General features: G+C 34.8%; 1 protein-coding gene across 2 annotated transcripts; it reads right to left on the reverse strand.

The window, feature by feature from the left end:
* Nucleotides 1-308: 308 nt before the first annotated feature.
* Nucleotides 309-14,882, reverse strand: LOC129891566 (replication factor C subunit 1). Of its 2 annotated transcripts, none has more exons than XM_055966965.1 (23): nt 14,737-14,882; nt 14,556-14,621; nt 13,318-13,434; nt 12,012-12,584; nt 11,866-11,933; nt 11,566-11,641; nt 11,407-11,468; nt 11,185-11,321; nt 7,298-7,461; nt 7,012-7,200; nt 6,784-6,905; nt 6,506-6,713; nt 6,071-6,124; nt 5,372-5,541; nt 4,285-4,375; nt 3,176-3,357; nt 3,021-3,060; nt 2,528-2,652; nt 1,835-1,907; nt 1,667-1,759; nt 1,341-1,584; nt 888-935; nt 309-785 (listed from the first exon to the last, which is right to left on the reverse strand). In XM_055966965.1, exons 2-23 carry the CDS (start codon nt 14,556-14,558, stop codon nt 625-627), a joined length of 3,000 nt encoding a protein of 999 aa, XP_055822940.1. In that variant the 5' UTR covers nt 14,559-14,621; nt 14,737-14,882; the 3' UTR covers nt 309-624. The 2 variants fall into 2 exon arrangements, with proteins under 2 accessions (XP_055822940.1, XP_055822939.1); XM_055966964.1 differs by having other exon boundaries at nt 888-938.
* Nucleotides 14,883-18,053: the final 3,171 nt, after the last annotated feature.

Genomic DNA, 18,053 nt, shown 5'->3' on the forward strand with positions numbered 1-18,053 from the left:
AATTGTTATAAGATGTAATTGCATAGATTCATTTATTAAAAAAAATAGTTTGAAGATATGTAATTTATTAATGAGATGCCACAAAACATTCTAATACCTTATTTATGAACTATGATTTACACATTCAGAAAAAGATTGTACAACAATTTGAGAAAGTTATAGTAGTTTTCACAATGCTAGGATTTTCATGTTAATTTTAAAAAAAAAAGTAACTAACTTTTACAAATCTAAATTGCATATTCAGACAATTTCAACTTCAAATCATGATTTTAAGTCAAACAACCCTTAATTTGAGGTTAGCATTACCATCAGAAATACTAAGTTATATTTCCACAGCCCACACCAAATGAAGTGTTGTAGAGATGGTAAAACAGAATGAAAATGGCAATGGCAAGAAGCCAAAATTTGAGAATCAAACCAAAACTATTAACAGAAAATGGGCATTCATCAGTTTCAAGTAGAATATACATAAATCAACTTAGAAACCTTTCTCTATACACAAATAGCACAAATAGCTAAACAAAGTTTCCTAAATGCTTCTTATCCTAAGGAAGAAGACCGGGTAAACTGCAGCTTCCGATGATTGTAAGAGACAAAATTAGGTCAGGGAGATGTTTTCGGTTTTCACCTCTTTCTCTTGGCAGCAGCTCCAGAACCCCGGCCACCTCTCTTACCTGAGTTTTCGGTGCTTCCACTGCTATTAGAACTTCCTCTTCCTCTACCTGCAGAGGGCTTCTTGCCACCTGAACTCCCGGCACCCTTCAAGTCCATGTTTACTTGGATCCCTATTGTAAAGAAAAAACAGATCAAGGGAAAGACACGAAAGTGTGTTAAATAGTTGCAGAAGAACACAGAAGAAGATGGAATTGATTTAGAATGTCACTAACCTCTCGAATTGAGACTCTGAAGATCAGACTGCAATTTTTTCCCAACATCTGCTGAGTTACCAAAACAAGCAATAACATCATTAAATACTACTCCCAGTTATTGTAAAAGAATTACACTGTTCTTCTATATTAGATAAATGTCAGGACCTACAAATGTTCTGAAAGAAACTGGTAAAATGCGAAAATTATCCCTAATGAGAAGTACTAATTTCATTGAAATAAGAACAATAGAAAATGCTTACTGCAAAGACACTAAGGAATAAAACTATAAAGTACATTTTTCTTCACAACTGCTATTGCAACCAAATGTAGAACAATTCTGAACTATAAGATGCAACTCATACCGAAGAAATTATCTATATTTAAGATTCTTCAGTCAACTGCTATTGTAAAATTATTGAATGGCTCATTACCATACACCCTTTTAATGGGCAAGCTGAGTAGGGGATATACCTATGTCTTCTGTCTCTGATGAATTCTCTTCATCTTCAGCAAGTGTTTCATCATTTTCTTCAGCTACACCTTCATCTAGTGGCTCCAGCATCGCTGCAATGCGCTTCTTGGGAGCTTTTTTTATTCCAGGAAGGTTAATTAAATCTGCTGTGCGAATAACACGTGATTTGCTTCCTTTGTTGTATGCCTTTGTCAGCGCAGCTTTCACAACAGGCAGTACACCATCCAGAAGATTCGGACGTCCCTGGTGCAAATGCAGTCAACAAATGAACAGATTTTACAAGTGCATCACTAGAATTAGGAGAAGACCGAAAACAATGGTATACCTTGAATTTTGATATCTCCACAATATTATCAAAGTCCTCCTGGCTTATAGAGTATGAATCCATGAAAGCCACAACATTCTCTACAGCTTCATCCTGGAAATTACATTCATATAAGACTACGCAAACATATATACACAACGAAATTCAGGTTAAGCATGAATAATCCACCTTAGGCAACACTTTTAATGGATCTGTCAACTTCTTTCCAAGAAGAGAAAAGTAGTCAAGTCTCAGGTTTGCCCTGAAATGTATGAGAAGATATATTACGCAGCTGCCATGGATGCATAAAGACTCTTTCTACAGGCGATGTGCAGGAAGAAATGACTGGAAGGGAACTTTGACCGACTTCCAAATTGGAAGAGAAGTGTACACAAAACATGAGAATCCTGCATAGGTAACACTTCAGAAGTTCTTTAGTCAACCATTAATTCTTCGACAATTGATTAACACTATCACCCATGCAGAAGAGGAGTAGGACAAGACAATGCATCAGGGAAATCCCATTCGCTTAAGAAGATTATATATACAGTTCTAACCTCAGCTATACTTATGTAGGTATTGAAAAAGAATTTCGACAAGTTCTGAATCTAGAACAATTGTCTGAAAGAAGGATGTGCATTGTATACCAGATCTTAATATTTGTATTTTGGGAAATAAGAAAGAACTAGAAACAAAATTAAAAACACCATAAGATGAAGAAAATTATGAAACAGTGATAACAATAAAAGAAAACATGTGCTCTTATAGATCGGATTATTGAAAGCACTCAAAGCACAGATTGAATGAGATGACCATGTATCAGGTTAGAAGACAAGTGAGAAGAAAACTAATATGTTTTAAACTAAATACAGAAGAAAGTACCTTCCCAGATATGATTCACGAGATGCGAGTAGGTGAACATGCAAGTCCTCCAGAATTCGGTAATTCTTTCCCATTGTAGAGTTCTTTCCTAGCCAGCCACCAAACCTGTTGAAGTTGCGTTCTCCCTGCAACATTTAACACTCACTGAAATTTAGAAGGCCTCAAACAAGTCCGGATTGGATGACAATTAAATTATATTCAAGGGAAAACTCTTGGAAAGCTGATAAATGGCAGGCAAAGATTTTCATAGGAGAAATCATAGGATATAAGACATACTGAGACAACACCTTTGGAACACAACTCAACTTTTCGGCATTAAATACCAATACCGAAGCACCTGTAATTATCTGAGAAAGCTAATAGTATAACAGTATCTCTAGACTAACTTTAGCTAATAGTATAACAGTATCTCTAGTCTAACTTAAATTCAGCCATCAGAATTAAGAAAAAGGAGAAAATCAGAACTTAGAGATGGAGAATAAGCAACAATCACCTGCTCAAGAGTCTGCCTCTGTCCGTGCAACAAAGAAGCACTAAAATGAGGGAGGAAAAAAACGAAGAAAGGAACGATGAAAGAGGATACCAACATTATAAGATAAAGTCAACTTAAACACAACTAAACTCAAGAATCTTAGAAAAATGTCTTACGGAATTATGCAAGACGAAAGGCAACCAGCTGGAGAAAGTTGCCACTGCTGGTATCTTCGAATCTGTACATTTATTAAGTCACTATTTGCAATAGAGTCAGCAGCATGCGCAATTAGGCTCATCCGCTTTAAATCATTATCATCTTTGCCAGCAGAACTTGGTTTGTAATTGAGATAGTTCTCCTGCCATCACATTTGGAAACAGTTATACCAAAACATATGAAGGTCTACTCATAAAATATTTTAAACCATATTGACAATTCCTCCAAAGCTTTTAAATCCTAATACACCAATGCCAAACTTATACCAGTTAAATATTAGTCTTCTGTTGTCTGCGACTCGTTTAGTGAGGTAATTGATACGGCATGGATGATATAAATGACAATCAAGAACAACAATGAGTAACAAAAGGAGGAGGTACACCAATACTGCAGAGAAGCATGGGCATGGAAAAGAAAAAGGAAAAAGAAAAAAAAAAAAAAAAGTGAACCATCTGAAGCATACAGTCAGCTTTATCGTATAGAACCTAATACACAACACTGCCCAAACATCTTGCAGGAACAAAGCCCTTGAGCACTTCTACAAATAACTGTCTTCTCTCGAACACAACAAAGTTATCAAACATGTACAAATAAAGCAGTCTAAAGGACACAAATAAGCATGTAAGACAAATTAAGGATGGAAGCAAGACTTAAAATTAACACATATGTTCATAGCTATCATATAAACAGCAGTAGTGTCTTAGAGAATAAGATGAACTAACCAAGAGGACCTAATTATACTAACTTAATATAAGATACAAGAGAACTGCCAAATGGTTTGCTCAGGCCATGTCATTTTAAGATGAATGATCAGGTAACAAACTGGGAAAATTCATCCGCAGAAGAAATTAACTAGGACAGACAACATGGAATACGAAAACTTAAAGAGAAAAAAGATAGCAACAATGCGACCAGTTTCGATTGTTATTATTCTACTTCAATGAATACTCAAAGTTCTACAAGGTCTCAAAGTGATATAGAGAAAACTAAGCAGGGACATTTTAAAAAAATTAACTCCGATAACAGTAAATTTCAAGAAGAAATAGTAACCTTATGGAGTCTAAAGTACCTGGACAAGAAGCGGGACAAGATCTGGGTCACTCATACTTAGGTCAATTCTTTGATCTATTTTCAAGTTCTTGGCATTAAAATCAAACAGCCTATCAACACAGAAACAAACACAACTGGTCAATTAAGAAATAATATTTATGTCAAGACCTGAGTGTGAAAGTACAATGCAATAGAAGTGCATGCTGTAGTCACATGAAAGTATTAAAGTGAGATCATTCACCAGGCAATTTACAAGATATTTATGGCAGAATTTGAAGTAAATGCAATTAAATAGGTCCACATCTCAAGAAAATGTAAATTTGTAACAAACTGCAATATCCAAAGCAAGTGACAAAATATAAAAATCCTATCAGGGTACAATGTCCAAAGAAGGAGAGTTCCCAATCCTATACTCCCACAGGACATGTTAATAGGGAATTTCTGCTGAGTTTCAAGCAATACTGGTGTGCCGAGTGATGTGAAAAATCACGAAACGTACTTGGGATTTAAAGCCATTGAACTGAGCTTTTAGTCAAACACATCAGGTTGTATTATAGGGCTATAACAAAAACCAGTATATGGTTATGAAAACAGAGTTGTTTTATTGTTGTTACCTATTGTATTGTATTGCGTTGTTGGTTTAAATACAATTGTTACTTGAATTTTATTGTATTATATCGTTGAATTCATCGTTGCATAACGATGAAAAGTCCCGTTTTGTGTAACGACAGATTTGGTGTGATCACGGCGTTACGTTTTGTTTTACTTATTATTTAATTATCATATTTTATCTTTTATCCTACCTTTTTATAGTAGCTCTACTCCATACCCCCAATTAATTATGAATCTCCCCGTGAATGAATTATGGACAACTAGAGGAGGTAGATATTTCTTTTTTTTGCTGATTTTTTTAAGTACTTTATTCCAAATATAACTAATTATTGTTTAATCTGTTCAATAGCACACAAGGTAGTGGAGATGGTCATTCCCACATATATTTGGACACAGCACTGAGAGAACCCAACATAGCAATCCATATGTGGGGAAAAGCTTAGACATTATATGGCAAAATATTAGAAGGGAAATTTAATCTAATACATGCATACTTTTCTACAGCTTTGAAAGGTGAGATGTCTTCATCCTTTGAACTGCTTAGAAGGCGGCGTCTTATATCATCGTATTGGATCACTGACTTAGAGAGACTCATGTATTGCAATTGATTTAGAGCCATACGCATATCTCCGCCAACACGTTCTGCCAATTCCTCAAGAGCAATCTAGAAAGACAAGACGAAGAAAAACAATCATGAATCTCAGAAAGTTGGCAGATATCTGTACAGACAACAAAAAAGGAATTTCTTTTCCCTATGTTTTGTAGCAGCATCACCAAATTATATATGCTATAACACATTCAAGCAGGAAAGATCTCAACCAGGTTCTTATTGTCACAAATACTAATCGCGGTTTCCACCACATGTATAAGTAGAAAAAGGTTTTAAATGTACAACTATTATTGGATATTGCTTGATTTTTTTTAAAAAAAAAACTCTTATTATTTTCTCCATAAAAATTCATAGGTCCTCCATCTGGGTGTTTCAGACCTGAATAATTACTTTATCATGCACTTCAACAAACCAACAATATCAAACCAAAGTATAACAGTACACAAATATGGACAAGTGAAAACAGCATTTTATCAGGGATGATGGCTTTTGAACTCAACAAGACAGTTCCAAATATTACTATCAACATTTTCTTCAACATGTACTAATAAAAAATTATGCAAGTTGTTGAAAGATAATAAACCTCATTGACTTGGATGCCTTCAGCATTTGCCACTTGCTTTAACCTCTTTGCCATCTGTCAAAGAATACTCTCACTATTAGCCATCAAATTTCCAACCAATATTTTCAACTCCGGTTTCCAGAAAGGAACACCAGAAACATCGTTGACAGAGAACATTATGGGAGCAAGGATGGCTTGGATTTTGTCCATAACGGGACAGTATGTGGAAGGTAAACTGACTAGCATAAAATAGTGCATAATTTGGCGAAAATTAAGCACTAAAATTCAAATCAAGTAAAGATAACTGTCAGAAGAATGAATATATCAAACAACACTCCTACTTTACTTATACCATCTTATTATTGCTCTTGTGCATTATATTATTCTCACAAGGATAACTAGCTCCATAGGAACATCCACAAAGAAATATTACAAGGAATAAATGTTATACATGACCTGCTGCTTGGTTGGTTTTCGGAAGACAATTGGTAGGCAATAATTGACAAGGCTCTTCAATTTCTGACTGTAGCGATCATTGCAAATGCAGATAATAGGAATTTTCGAGATCTTGATGCTAGCAATAAGATCAGCAACACCACCTCTATCTCCAGCAGACATGCCATCAACCTCGTCCATAATCAGAACAGTCTTCTGATGGTGTGATCTGCAATTATCAACATGGATTATGACATATCATACTTCTGATTTGAACATCCAAGAGAGCAGAGGTATACCTGCCAATATTAGCACTTAGAGATTCATTGCTAACAAGTTCTTTTATGGAATTAGCAGTACTTCCACCAATTCCTTTCTCAATTTTTGAATCAGCCTTTCCACGACTATCACTAGCATTTACCTAAACAAAGAAAAGTACTGTTATATTAATCCAACAGGAATGGAAGTGTAAGTGAAAAATGACTAAATTACAGCCCACAAATTTTCACCGTTTAAAAGGAAAATACCTCAATGGTTTGGAAACCCAGCATCTGACTAACCACTTTTGCTGATGTAGTCTTCCCTATACCCGGCATACCACTCAACAGAACTGCTTTTTTAGCACCAGGGTCATTCTGTTTTTTCCCCTTACCCTTACTAGCTGACCTTAGAAAATGCTCATCCCAGCTCTCAAGCCAACGCTGAATCTGCTCCACCTGAACATGTACCACATAGAAGGTAAAGTTACTCCAGGTGATATCTTTTAATTCAAAAGTATAGCCATCAAAGAAAGAAAGCAATGTAGAAGAATACCAGTGACTTGTTTCCTATTATGTCTACAATAGCTTTGGGCCTGTATTTTTCTGTCCATGGCAGTAAAGACTCTTTAGCTTGGCTTTTCCTCTTGGCAGGAGATGCACTAGGTGTCAATTGTTTGGCAGCTAGAATCTTTGTGGCAGTGCTTCCAGTTCCATCACCTAAAAAACCGACGTTGTCGCATTTTAGACCATGAAGTCCCAAAGTCGAGAATGTGAAACTATCACCTCAGTATAAGAGGCACCAGAAACACAATACTCTATTGTCTGACGGACTTGACGTCCTCATCTTTCACCAATCCAAGAAAAAGAGATCAGAAGCATTTTCTCCTTTACTTCGTGGAAGTAAGCTAATATCACTCAGCTGTCCAGTCTATTAACAGGCTGCACCCGTCCTTGTCCAGGACCATGTTTCCCTTCTACAAACACCACTCAGTTGTTTATGCTTCTTCTATCCGATTTTGTGTGGCACACTTTCCTTGTTAGCTTATTTTCGAAAAGATTGTCACATCTATGAATTTGGAATATCATAAATTTTATCATCACCATTATAAACCTTTAGCATGATTTGTTGGGACCCAATTGATATAAAATCCAACTATTATGAGAAAGAAACATGAAAGGACAGATGGATCTTTCACCGCCTTTCATTTAATTATTGGTAGTCAGGTAACTTCGGCATTTTGCAAGTTTGCATATATTCCGCTTATGTTTCAATAATCTTCCTTTGTTTCTCGAACTTTGTGCTTAATCAAACAACTCCCATAAAATAATACCGAGTGGTGGTGCGTGGTGGTATATATTAACATTCAGCATTTATCTCCCTATTATCTTCAATAGGGGAGGCCCCGTTGATGTACATACCTCTAATTATGGTGCTTTATAACAAACTAATTTTGTGGCACAAACCCGATGTTTTAAAAGTGAAACGCGCAAAAAAGCTACAAGGACCGTGGGATTGAAGCGAAAGCAAGAAGTGAAGTGCAAGCTTCTTTTGAGAGAAGCGCACAATTTACTAAAGATTAAACAATACCACACATATATGAACTTAGGAATCATTTGGTAGCTGGTTAGAATTATGCAGGCATTAGTAATGCAAATATTAGTTATGCAAGTATCGGTTATGCGGGTATTAGCTATTCCATCTTCTGCCCCGCATAGGATAATACATCAATTCCCTCATAACTTACACATGTATTAGTTATGCAGATTTCTAAATTGCATATCAAACGTTGTATTAATTTTATACATGAATAACTTACTTCCTAATTAACTACCAAACATTGTATAACTTATATAAAAATTAATACATGGATAAGCTACCTCTTTACTAGCTACCAAACAGCCCCTTAGTACTATAATAATCAAATTGCAACTAAAGAACTAATTTAAGTATCCAATATACAATGAAGTTTGTTTAGAATATAATTAAATAATAAAAGTGTGCTCTCTCTAATAGCTTAAGCTTTTAGATAAGATTGTCACACACTTCTACATAGTATCAGAGCAAGCAAAGGTCCTGAGATCGAATATCACCGCCACCCATATCAAAAAAAGAATTTACACGTGCTTGGCCATGAAAAAGAATCAAGCCTGCACGTGAGGAGGCGTGAGAATATAATTAAATAATAAAAGTGTGCTCCCTAATAGCTTATAATTTTTTGATGAGATGGTCACACATTTCAACAAAGTTCATATTAATCCAACAGCTCAAAGTTGAGATTCAAATAATCGACGGATTGTGATTTGGATCATTTTGCATGTCGTGTGTAAAGCCTCAGTTCTCCACAGCGCAAAGATATATCTAGGGGTGTTCACGATTTGGATAAAAACCAATCCAAACCGAAAAACCAAACAAAACCGACTTTTTATTTGATTTGGTTTGGTTTTACATTTTTAAAAACCGATAATATTTGGTTTCGTTGTGGTTTTGTTCAAAAAATCGAAGAAATAACCAAACCGAACCAACAAATTATATACATATTTTTTTAATAATTATATATACATAATATATAATTTTTTATAAACACTTTTTATGCAAAAAAATTCAACACATTAATTTAAAATAGTAAGGTATGATGTATCTTTTATTTGTATAACCATATCATTAGCTTATGCATTATTCAGTAAGTTTATGTTGTTTAGTACATTGAAATTAACTAACAATATAAGCAGGAAGTTAATCATAATTAAAGTTCTAGTATATAACAATTATAAGATCCAAAATGGCATGAAGACAATTTATTTATTTTTGAATGAAGTATTTTTTTTTCTCTTTTAAATGAATCATTTTTTTTATTATTGTGTATGGCTATTAACCGAATAACCGAACCCAACAACCAAACCGATGGATGTATATTTTATTTGGTTTGGTTTGGTTTTAATATTTTTAAAACCGATTAAATTGGTTTGATTTTGGTTTTGACCAATAACCGACCGGTGAACACCCCTAGATATATCCATAAAGCGATAACCCCTGCTAGACATTGCTTCTTCAGTATAAGCGACATACCGATGGATTTTTTTTTGGAGAAGGTAAGCAACAAAGCGAAGGTTTTTAATGCAACATAGTGAAAGAAAAATGTAATCATATTTTCATCCATTTTACAATGGCCAAGTGAGAGCTTATGTTACATTGGGGTGGCGGTAGGTGGAAGAGAAAACGGGGGGCTTGGAATGTTGCTCCATTAGCACTTATGCAGGTCATTTTGAGAGAAATACATATGTGCACATTTGAAAGTGATGGGTTGAAGAATAAAATAGGAGTTGATTATCCCTTTTCTTTACATATTTTGTACCTCCTCATACTTGAATAAAATTATTTTACTGATCAAAACAAAAATAAGTGTTCGAGTTGAATTTGTACATTTGAGGAATAGCCTCTAAAGACTTGCCCCTCATTTCCTTTTGGTACACCCATGAGGTTTCTTTATGGATAGATGATTAGGTGTCATTTGTATAAAATCATTTTTGTAGGTTTCTACTTTTGGTATACAGACGCTTTTGAGCCCTATGTTTTACAAAATTAGTACTTGAAAAAATAAAATGGTGGTTAAACAAAACTGAAATCATCTTCTGGAACTATCTAGAATTAAATGGGTGTGCCAAAGACGGAAAACTTGCTGTCATACTGGGAAGGTAATTAAAGGAACAAGGACTAGAAGAAAATTTGGAGAACAGATCCTGTAGGTGCTATGGACAAAGAAATGCTAGGTGTTTTGAAGGCAAAGCAAGTTCAACAAATTTTGAAGTACAGCTATTTGTGTTCACTGGCTGTGTGGTGTAGGCTACAGGATGTATATGATGTGCATTAAATGACAGATTTCATTAGCTTTTTAAGAAGTAACTTTTGTACAGAGGAGGTTCTTTGTTACTTTTTTTGTAAAAGGGAGCGCCTACTTTTGTATGTGCCGCCACCTTAGTGTTTTTACTTTCTAGCATTGTCTTTTTTTATTGAATCAATTCAAAGTCTTAACTCGTAGCAGACGAAATTTAAAATGTAAATATGGTTTCTTATGGTCCCAATCATTTAAATGGCTACGGGAATTGATGATATTCTTTTCTTTATCTTTTTCTTTTTTGGATGAAGAAAAAGTGGATGCTATCTTTTTCTTTCAGTAAACCACTTAGACTTTTTAGTATTCCCAAGTAATTCTTGTTTTCAAGCATTCTGTCCGACATTTATACCCAACATTCTCCTGTTTTATCTTCTTATTGAAATGCCAACTGAACTTTAGAGGGCACTGTTCAAAAATATCATAAACCAATTCATCTCTAAATATCATAAACCCATTCATCTTTTATTTAAGACTGTCTATATCATCACTAGAAATAAACAAGTCATTGACAAAATAAAAAAGGAAAGCAAATGAGACTTGGAATTACTTGTATTTTGTGAATTTCTCTTTGCAGAAGAAACAGTGGTGTCCACAGATTTCTTTGATTCGGGTTGTGTAGCTGATTTTGATTTTTTCGATGACCGGATCATTTCAAACAAACCATCCTCAGTGAGAAATGCAGTTCTAGTTGCAAAAGTATAGGATATCAATATTAGTGCAGTAACGAATGAATAAGCAAAATGAGAATATGCATTGACATTGGACAAACCCGAGCTCCTTGGCTTTAGAGGATTTCCGTCCCTCGACGTCTTCATCACATAAAAGATAATTCTGCAACAGAACCGTATGAAGAACACCGTATAACAATTAGGTTTAGCAAACAAAAAAAAACATTAGGTTTAGCAAAATTTGTAAGTGAAAACAATACCGTTTTCTTGCTAACAGATCCTGTGACACGACCACCATGGCGTTTAATCAAATCCTCAGCTTCTTCTCTTTCTAAACTGAAAGCATGAGAAACTAATGCATGTCAAGCTTTATGTCATTCACATATCCAATCCCAAGAGAAGTTAAAAAAGTAAAGCAGAAGAAAAGACTTGACCCTCTACATAGTGCGCTCTTGCAGTGGGTTCTACATTCTTATAAGCAATAAAGAAATCTATGCAAAAATCCCTGTGCTTATCCCCATACTATCGCTCAACAATATACAAACAGACCAATGAGGTACCTGTCGAGAGTTCCACTAATTACAAAAGTCAAACCAGCTAAACAGTCTGGGGCACCTTCAGGAACTTCCTGCGAAGTAGAAAGACCACAACTTTATTAACTCAGACAAATTTTACCAAAAGAAGTTAGCTTCTGCAACGATTCTACCTTTTCCCCCTTGTGAGGAGGGTCTTTTCTTTCACCAAAGTTCATGAAACCTCCCCGTCCTCCACCACCTCTACCTCGTCCACCGCTTGGTGCTGCAGATGGTCCTTTACCACCACGCCCTCGTCCACCAGATTTGATGTCCTTGACAGCTGAGGCATCATCATCACTTTCATCAAGAGGGACACCCTTTCCACTGGTCTTAGCTGCCCGTCCACCCCGTCCTCTTCCAGCAGGTTTGAGATCAGATTTTTTGGTCTTAAGATCATCATCACTATCATCACTGAGCACATTTTTCTGCGCAGATCCTCTTCCAGAGCCACTTACCGACTTTTTGCTGGGTGTGACATCTCTGGATCCCATTGCAGATACCGATGGTACAAAGTCATCATCCTCAGCTTTGTGAATTCTTTTTGCAGCTGGTGGCTTCTCATCAGCTGATGAACTTCCCGCAGCATTTTGAGCTTTTCTTTTTGCTGACACTTCCTCAACTTTTTCTTCTTTTGCCTTCACCTTTTCTGTAGCAAAATACTTACTAGTTTTCCTTCTGTTGGCAGTCTCTTGTCCTTCTTGTACCTGGTGTCCATTAAATGGAAGAAAAAAAAATAAGATTAACAAAAAAAAAAAAAAAAGAGGGCTGATGTCTATCGTAGGTTCTCAAATTTCAGAAAATTGCATTGATGATTCCAGTAGAAACTTTCCACCATCTCAAAATCTCTACCTACTAGCTAAAAAACCCAATAGTGACATAATTAAAAAAAAATTAAAGATCAATCATATTCTTTATTTGTTGTTGTTGTTGTTTTTAGACGAATAAATTCATATATTGATATGTATTCTAAATCAACAAAGATCAATCATATTCTACAGGACTAATTGATGGTGACCACTTTTTACTTAGCTGCAAAAAAGATAAAAACAAGGAGTTAATGTCAGGAGTTTAGAATTCTTAGTGCGGAAAACACTAAGTTCTCATTAAATTAGTTCAATTTCCCCTTCTTAATCTTCTACCATAATTTCTAATACTCCGAGACTCCATTCCATTTCTTTCTTTCAGTTTCTCCTTAAATAACTCAAGGAGAACCGCAGGGTCAAGGCAATCGATAGAAAATAAATTCGTCTAAAGAAATCTCAAAAGGAAGCAACAAGTCAGCCCCGCCATTCCAGGCAGCCAGAAAAGTTTCCAAGAAACGGAAATAAGAAACAAACAGGTAACAACATTATCAAACACTTAAGTCATACAACCATACCAGAATACAATAAAAAAGCAAGTGAACTCGGGAAAATGATCCACATTCAAAATACTTACCAGGTTTTCTGGCTTTGGATTAGTGGGAGAAGGCTTTTCTGCTGCACTATTCTTGGACGCACTCCCATTACCCGTGCCTTTGTCATGCTGCTTCATGAACCATTTCCTGATATCTGACTGTATTTTATAGAACTATACCATCAAACTCTCAAACCATGCATCTCAATTTCTAAATATTTTTATTTTTATAACTGTGGAGTTCAGACCAGCTTTCGCGCACCTCGACTAATTTCATGGGATTCCTGCCACCTCCCACCATCAACAGGTATCAGGGTAACTCAGGGTAACTCTATACACCCAGGCTAGGACACATGGGAAGAAATCACCTAGTATTTTTGACTCTACTGGGAATTAAACTTGAGAGCTCATGTTGCTCAACCCACGTCATTGACCACTTAGCCACCCCTTGGGTGCTCAAATTCTAAAAATTTGAAGAATACATTTTTTAACCCACATACTTCAATCTGAAAATCCCAGCAACCACGACTTAACACTTGCTATCTGTTAGGGTATATTCTATAGGTGTCCAACTGTATGTGTTTGGAAAAGTATAAAGGAAAAAAGAGAACTGCACGGAGTACCCAAATAAGATTCGTTATGAAGTTTAAGATACTAGCATTTCTTATCTACAAGTAGTTTACGAAAATGTCAAAATAAACTTATAGTAGTTTGTTTGGCCAAACTTCTAAAATCAACTTATTTTGGAAAGTGTTTTTTTCCAAAAGTACTTCTGGTGAGAAGCAGTTTGGCCAATAAATTTAAAAAATACTTTTGAGCAATAATTAGTGTTTGACCAAACTTTTTAAAAGCTCTTCTAAGTATATTTTGTTCAAAAGTGCTTATTCGAGAAAAACTACTTCTTTTAGCTACTGAAAAACTTCTACCACTCCGAAAGCATTTACTTTCTCCTAAAAGCTTGGCCAAACACCTCTTGGCCAAATAAAATATTAGTTTGGTGGAGAAAAAAAAGTTGAATTTGATTTAGCTAAGCATTTTAGAATCTGGGACAAGTGAAAAATTCGCACAACACAGAGAAAATTAACATGGGCACTTAGTTCGATGGAGGATAAAAAATTGAATTTGATTGAGTTAAGACATTTTGTAGAATCTGGGACAAGTTAAAATTGGTACAATACATAGAAAACTAACATTCAGACCACAACAAATCAAGAAATGGTCAGAATTCCAACCATTAAAATCTTACAAGCTACTGAAAAATAATGCAGAATAACATTTACCATGTTCGTGATCTTCAATTGGCAATGCCTCCTTCAAAATTTCGATTTATCTTCAAAACTACCAACCTACATACAATATAATGAACCAAATGTATGAGTAAATTCGTTATACAAACCTCGAAAAACGAGATAATTGCATGGAAAATTGCTGCGAAAAAAAGGAAAAGTAAGAGCATATTACTAATCGTAGTAGGTTTCCGACAAGCTATGAAGTCGCCGGTGGCGAGTAAACCGGCCGATACATTCAACGTCGCTCCGGTGTAGTAGGGTTTGAGAATTGAGACTTTTTTTTCCGGCACTGGGGTTTAACCGGTTAATTGAGAGGAATTGGAAAAATAGAATTTTATGGGCTTAGAAGATGTGTACAGGGCCCAAGCCCAATAAATACAATTTTATGGGCTTACTAAATATAGAGATATTTTTCTTTATTTTACGAAACATAACATATTTGAAAAGGGACGAATTTCGATTCAAGGAAAATACGAGTTTCAATTTAACATTGGGAGTAAGTGTCGAAATTTAATAGATAAAAGAAGGTGATAATCCGTGAAAGATGAGAGTGAATTACAAGTTCCGGATGCACTTGTAATGAAGACATGTGGCTCCATAGACACCCGATGAATCTCTAAAGACTAAGCTTTAATATCAAATTAGTCACACCCCAAAATTTGATTCATTGTGATCGGTATTTGATATCTAGGAGCCACATCAAAAAAAATTGAATAAATATAATCACAATTGCACCAAACATACAAGCCCAAATAAACATTTATCTAATAAATTATTTTTTTAGAGAGAATTATGCGAATTAGCAAATATATACTAGTTAATTAGTTAACATAACTATATTTTGGCTAACTAGTGCCGATGAACGTGCCTCGCACATTACTCCCTATCAATTATCATACGAAAAAAAATTTGATGACTAATTTGGAGTCACATTCCAACATCCGGCTCAGGATACAACCCTGACATTCGACCTCGACACCCGACACCTGAATTGGGACTCTATTTCTGAATCAAGACTTGACCCTAATTCTCAATCCATTTCCCGATTCAACACTTGTTCTAGGACTCGACCCAAGAATCGACTTCTGACTCGAGATTCGATCTAGATATTCGACTCTAGACCCGACTCGAAACTTGATCCCGACATCCGACCTCGACACTTGACATCCAGCACTAATTTGGGATCGCACTTTCAACATCAACTCTCGACTTAGGACCCGATCCGAATTCTGAATCGAGATCTGACTTTCTACCTGAGATTCAATCCTGCACCTAAATTTTGAATCGGGATCTAACCCCCACCCAACCCTAATATCTAACACGATATCGACCTTGACTTTCGACTCCTAAGCCGGCCTGACTTCCGACTCGAGATTTGACCCCGACATCACACCCTAGAACTGACTTGCGAACAAGGATCTGACCTCGAATTTGACCTAGGACCCCGATCCCAACTTCCAACATAAGACCTAACTTCAACTTTTGGTTCGAGACCCGACTACGAGATCCGACTTTTGAATTGGGATCTGATCCCGATACTTGACCTCAACGATCGAGTATGTACCCTCTTCGATACTTGACTTGGGACCCGACCTCGATTCTCGATCTAAAATCCGGTTTCGACAGCCGACACGAAACCCCACCCTGACACCTAACCCGGGAACCAACTCTGACACTCCGAAATCTCACCTCGATTTCTGATTCGTGATCTGACACTCAAATTGAGATCTGACCTAGAATCCATGAGTTGAGTCTCGAATCATCTTGAATTTAGGGAAAAAGAGTTAATGACGGAAGGTTGTATCTCATTGAATTGTTGATTGAACGTTGCCTTTATTGAAGGACTCTATAATAGATAAAATTATCATTTACTATTTTTTCTACAATAGACAAAACTATTATTTACTATTTTTAGATAATTATTATTTATTTATTATGCAAAAATGTAGGATTTTGAAATTAATTAAAGTTATAACTATTTAATATTTACTCCTTAAGGACATAAAAATCGTTCAATATTTAATAAATATTTTGGTCGACCAATATTATTAAACGTGTAACAATTCCCTACTCATTGTTTACTTAAAATATATTTATTGTTAAGCTCCTAATATTAATGGGATCATATGTATCCTAAAATAAACTTAGTCCTAATAAAAATCTGTTTTGTTTAGTCCCAATACAAAATTACATTTATACCCATTAGTAATTTTTTAGATTGAGAAAATTTTAACTTAAAATGGAAAATAAGTAAATCAATTTTTAGTGGATATTTTGGTCAATCAACATTTATATTCGTTGCTTTTATAATAATATAGATTTATAATCCGCCACTAACACTTAGCGTTAATTATGGTTTGAGTTTGTCTAATTTACACATTTGTATAATTCAAAATTTGTATAATATAATTTGTATGACTTTTGTATAATGTAATTTTGTATAATATAGCTTGTATAGTTGTTTAAAGTTCAGATGTTTGTGTTTGTATAAATTCGTTATTTCGAGTTTATACAAAAATAACTCAATTATACAAACTCACTCGCGAATTATACAAGCCCACGAATTATACAAACGAGACAATTTAAACTATACCAATGACCCGCAAATATGCAGACTGTAGCTAAGAAACACAATTAAAATACTTATAATAACTATTTGTGAATTTTCTTTTTTTATAACGTATTCGACATTATTCTTTAGACACCTCCATCAATAAAGATATATCATTTCAAATCACATATTTACGTGATTTTTTAATTAGACGTAAATATGTTTGTTTTGTTAATAAATTGTTTTCAAACAATATTTAATGTGAATATAATCGTATAAATACCCTGAATCTTTTGTAATTGGTTAAATTTTTATATTCATCAAGCAGACGTTAATTATCTCATCCTTGCATTTTTTGGAACTAACCTATTTTGCATTTATTTGTTTATGATTTTCTGTTGTAAGATGACTTGTGTAGTATATAATTGGTTAATTAGTGATTAAAATTTTATTTTCATGTGAAAGTTAATTTCAATTGAGTCATTTTAGATAGCCATTAATTGTATATACCTAATTTAGTTAAAAATTGATTGAGAATGTTGTAATTTATCTATGGATTTTAATAGTCTTAAAAAAGTTAATTATCACATAATTTGATCTTAATTTCTTTAAATTTAAAATTTTAATTATCACATAGTCTGGTCATACATGTGACTTGTCGCCTCATTTTATGAAATTATACTGAAGTTGTCGTTGTTGTTTTACATGTGATTTGTGGAGTTCAATTACTTCTACTTTGACCATTTTTTGTAAGAATATGGACAAAATCCCTTCACATTTTTTCATCATTTTTCTTAATATTTTTTTTTTCTATATGTATATTAGTTACAATAACTCAATTCTAAAATCAAAACCCCTCATTAACACAAATTTGAGTACTGAATTTCTTGGTGAGGAGTCATGAAGCACTTTTCAAACATAGCTTTTCTGATGTCTGA

This window comes from Solanum dulcamara, chromosome 6, assembly GCF_947179165.1.
Source record: "Solanum dulcamara chromosome 6, daSolDulc1.2, whole genome shotgun sequence".
Classification (NCBI taxonomy): Eukaryota; Viridiplantae; Streptophyta; class Magnoliopsida; order Solanales; family Solanaceae; genus Solanum; species Solanum dulcamara.

What these genes read in the sequence shown, in the direction of transcription:
- LOC129891566 (XM_055966964.1), bottom strand. An exon ending in CCTTTCAAAGCTGTAGAAAA is followed by an intron (nt 4,376 to 5,371) that starts GTATGCATGTAT and finishes CTGTGTTGATAG; the next exon opens with GCTGTTTGATTTTAATGCCA. An exon ending in AGAGGCAGACTCTTGAGCAG is followed by an intron (nt 2,653 to 3,020) that starts GTGATTGTTGCT and finishes TAAATGTTGCAG; the next exon opens with GGAGAACGCAACTTCAACAG.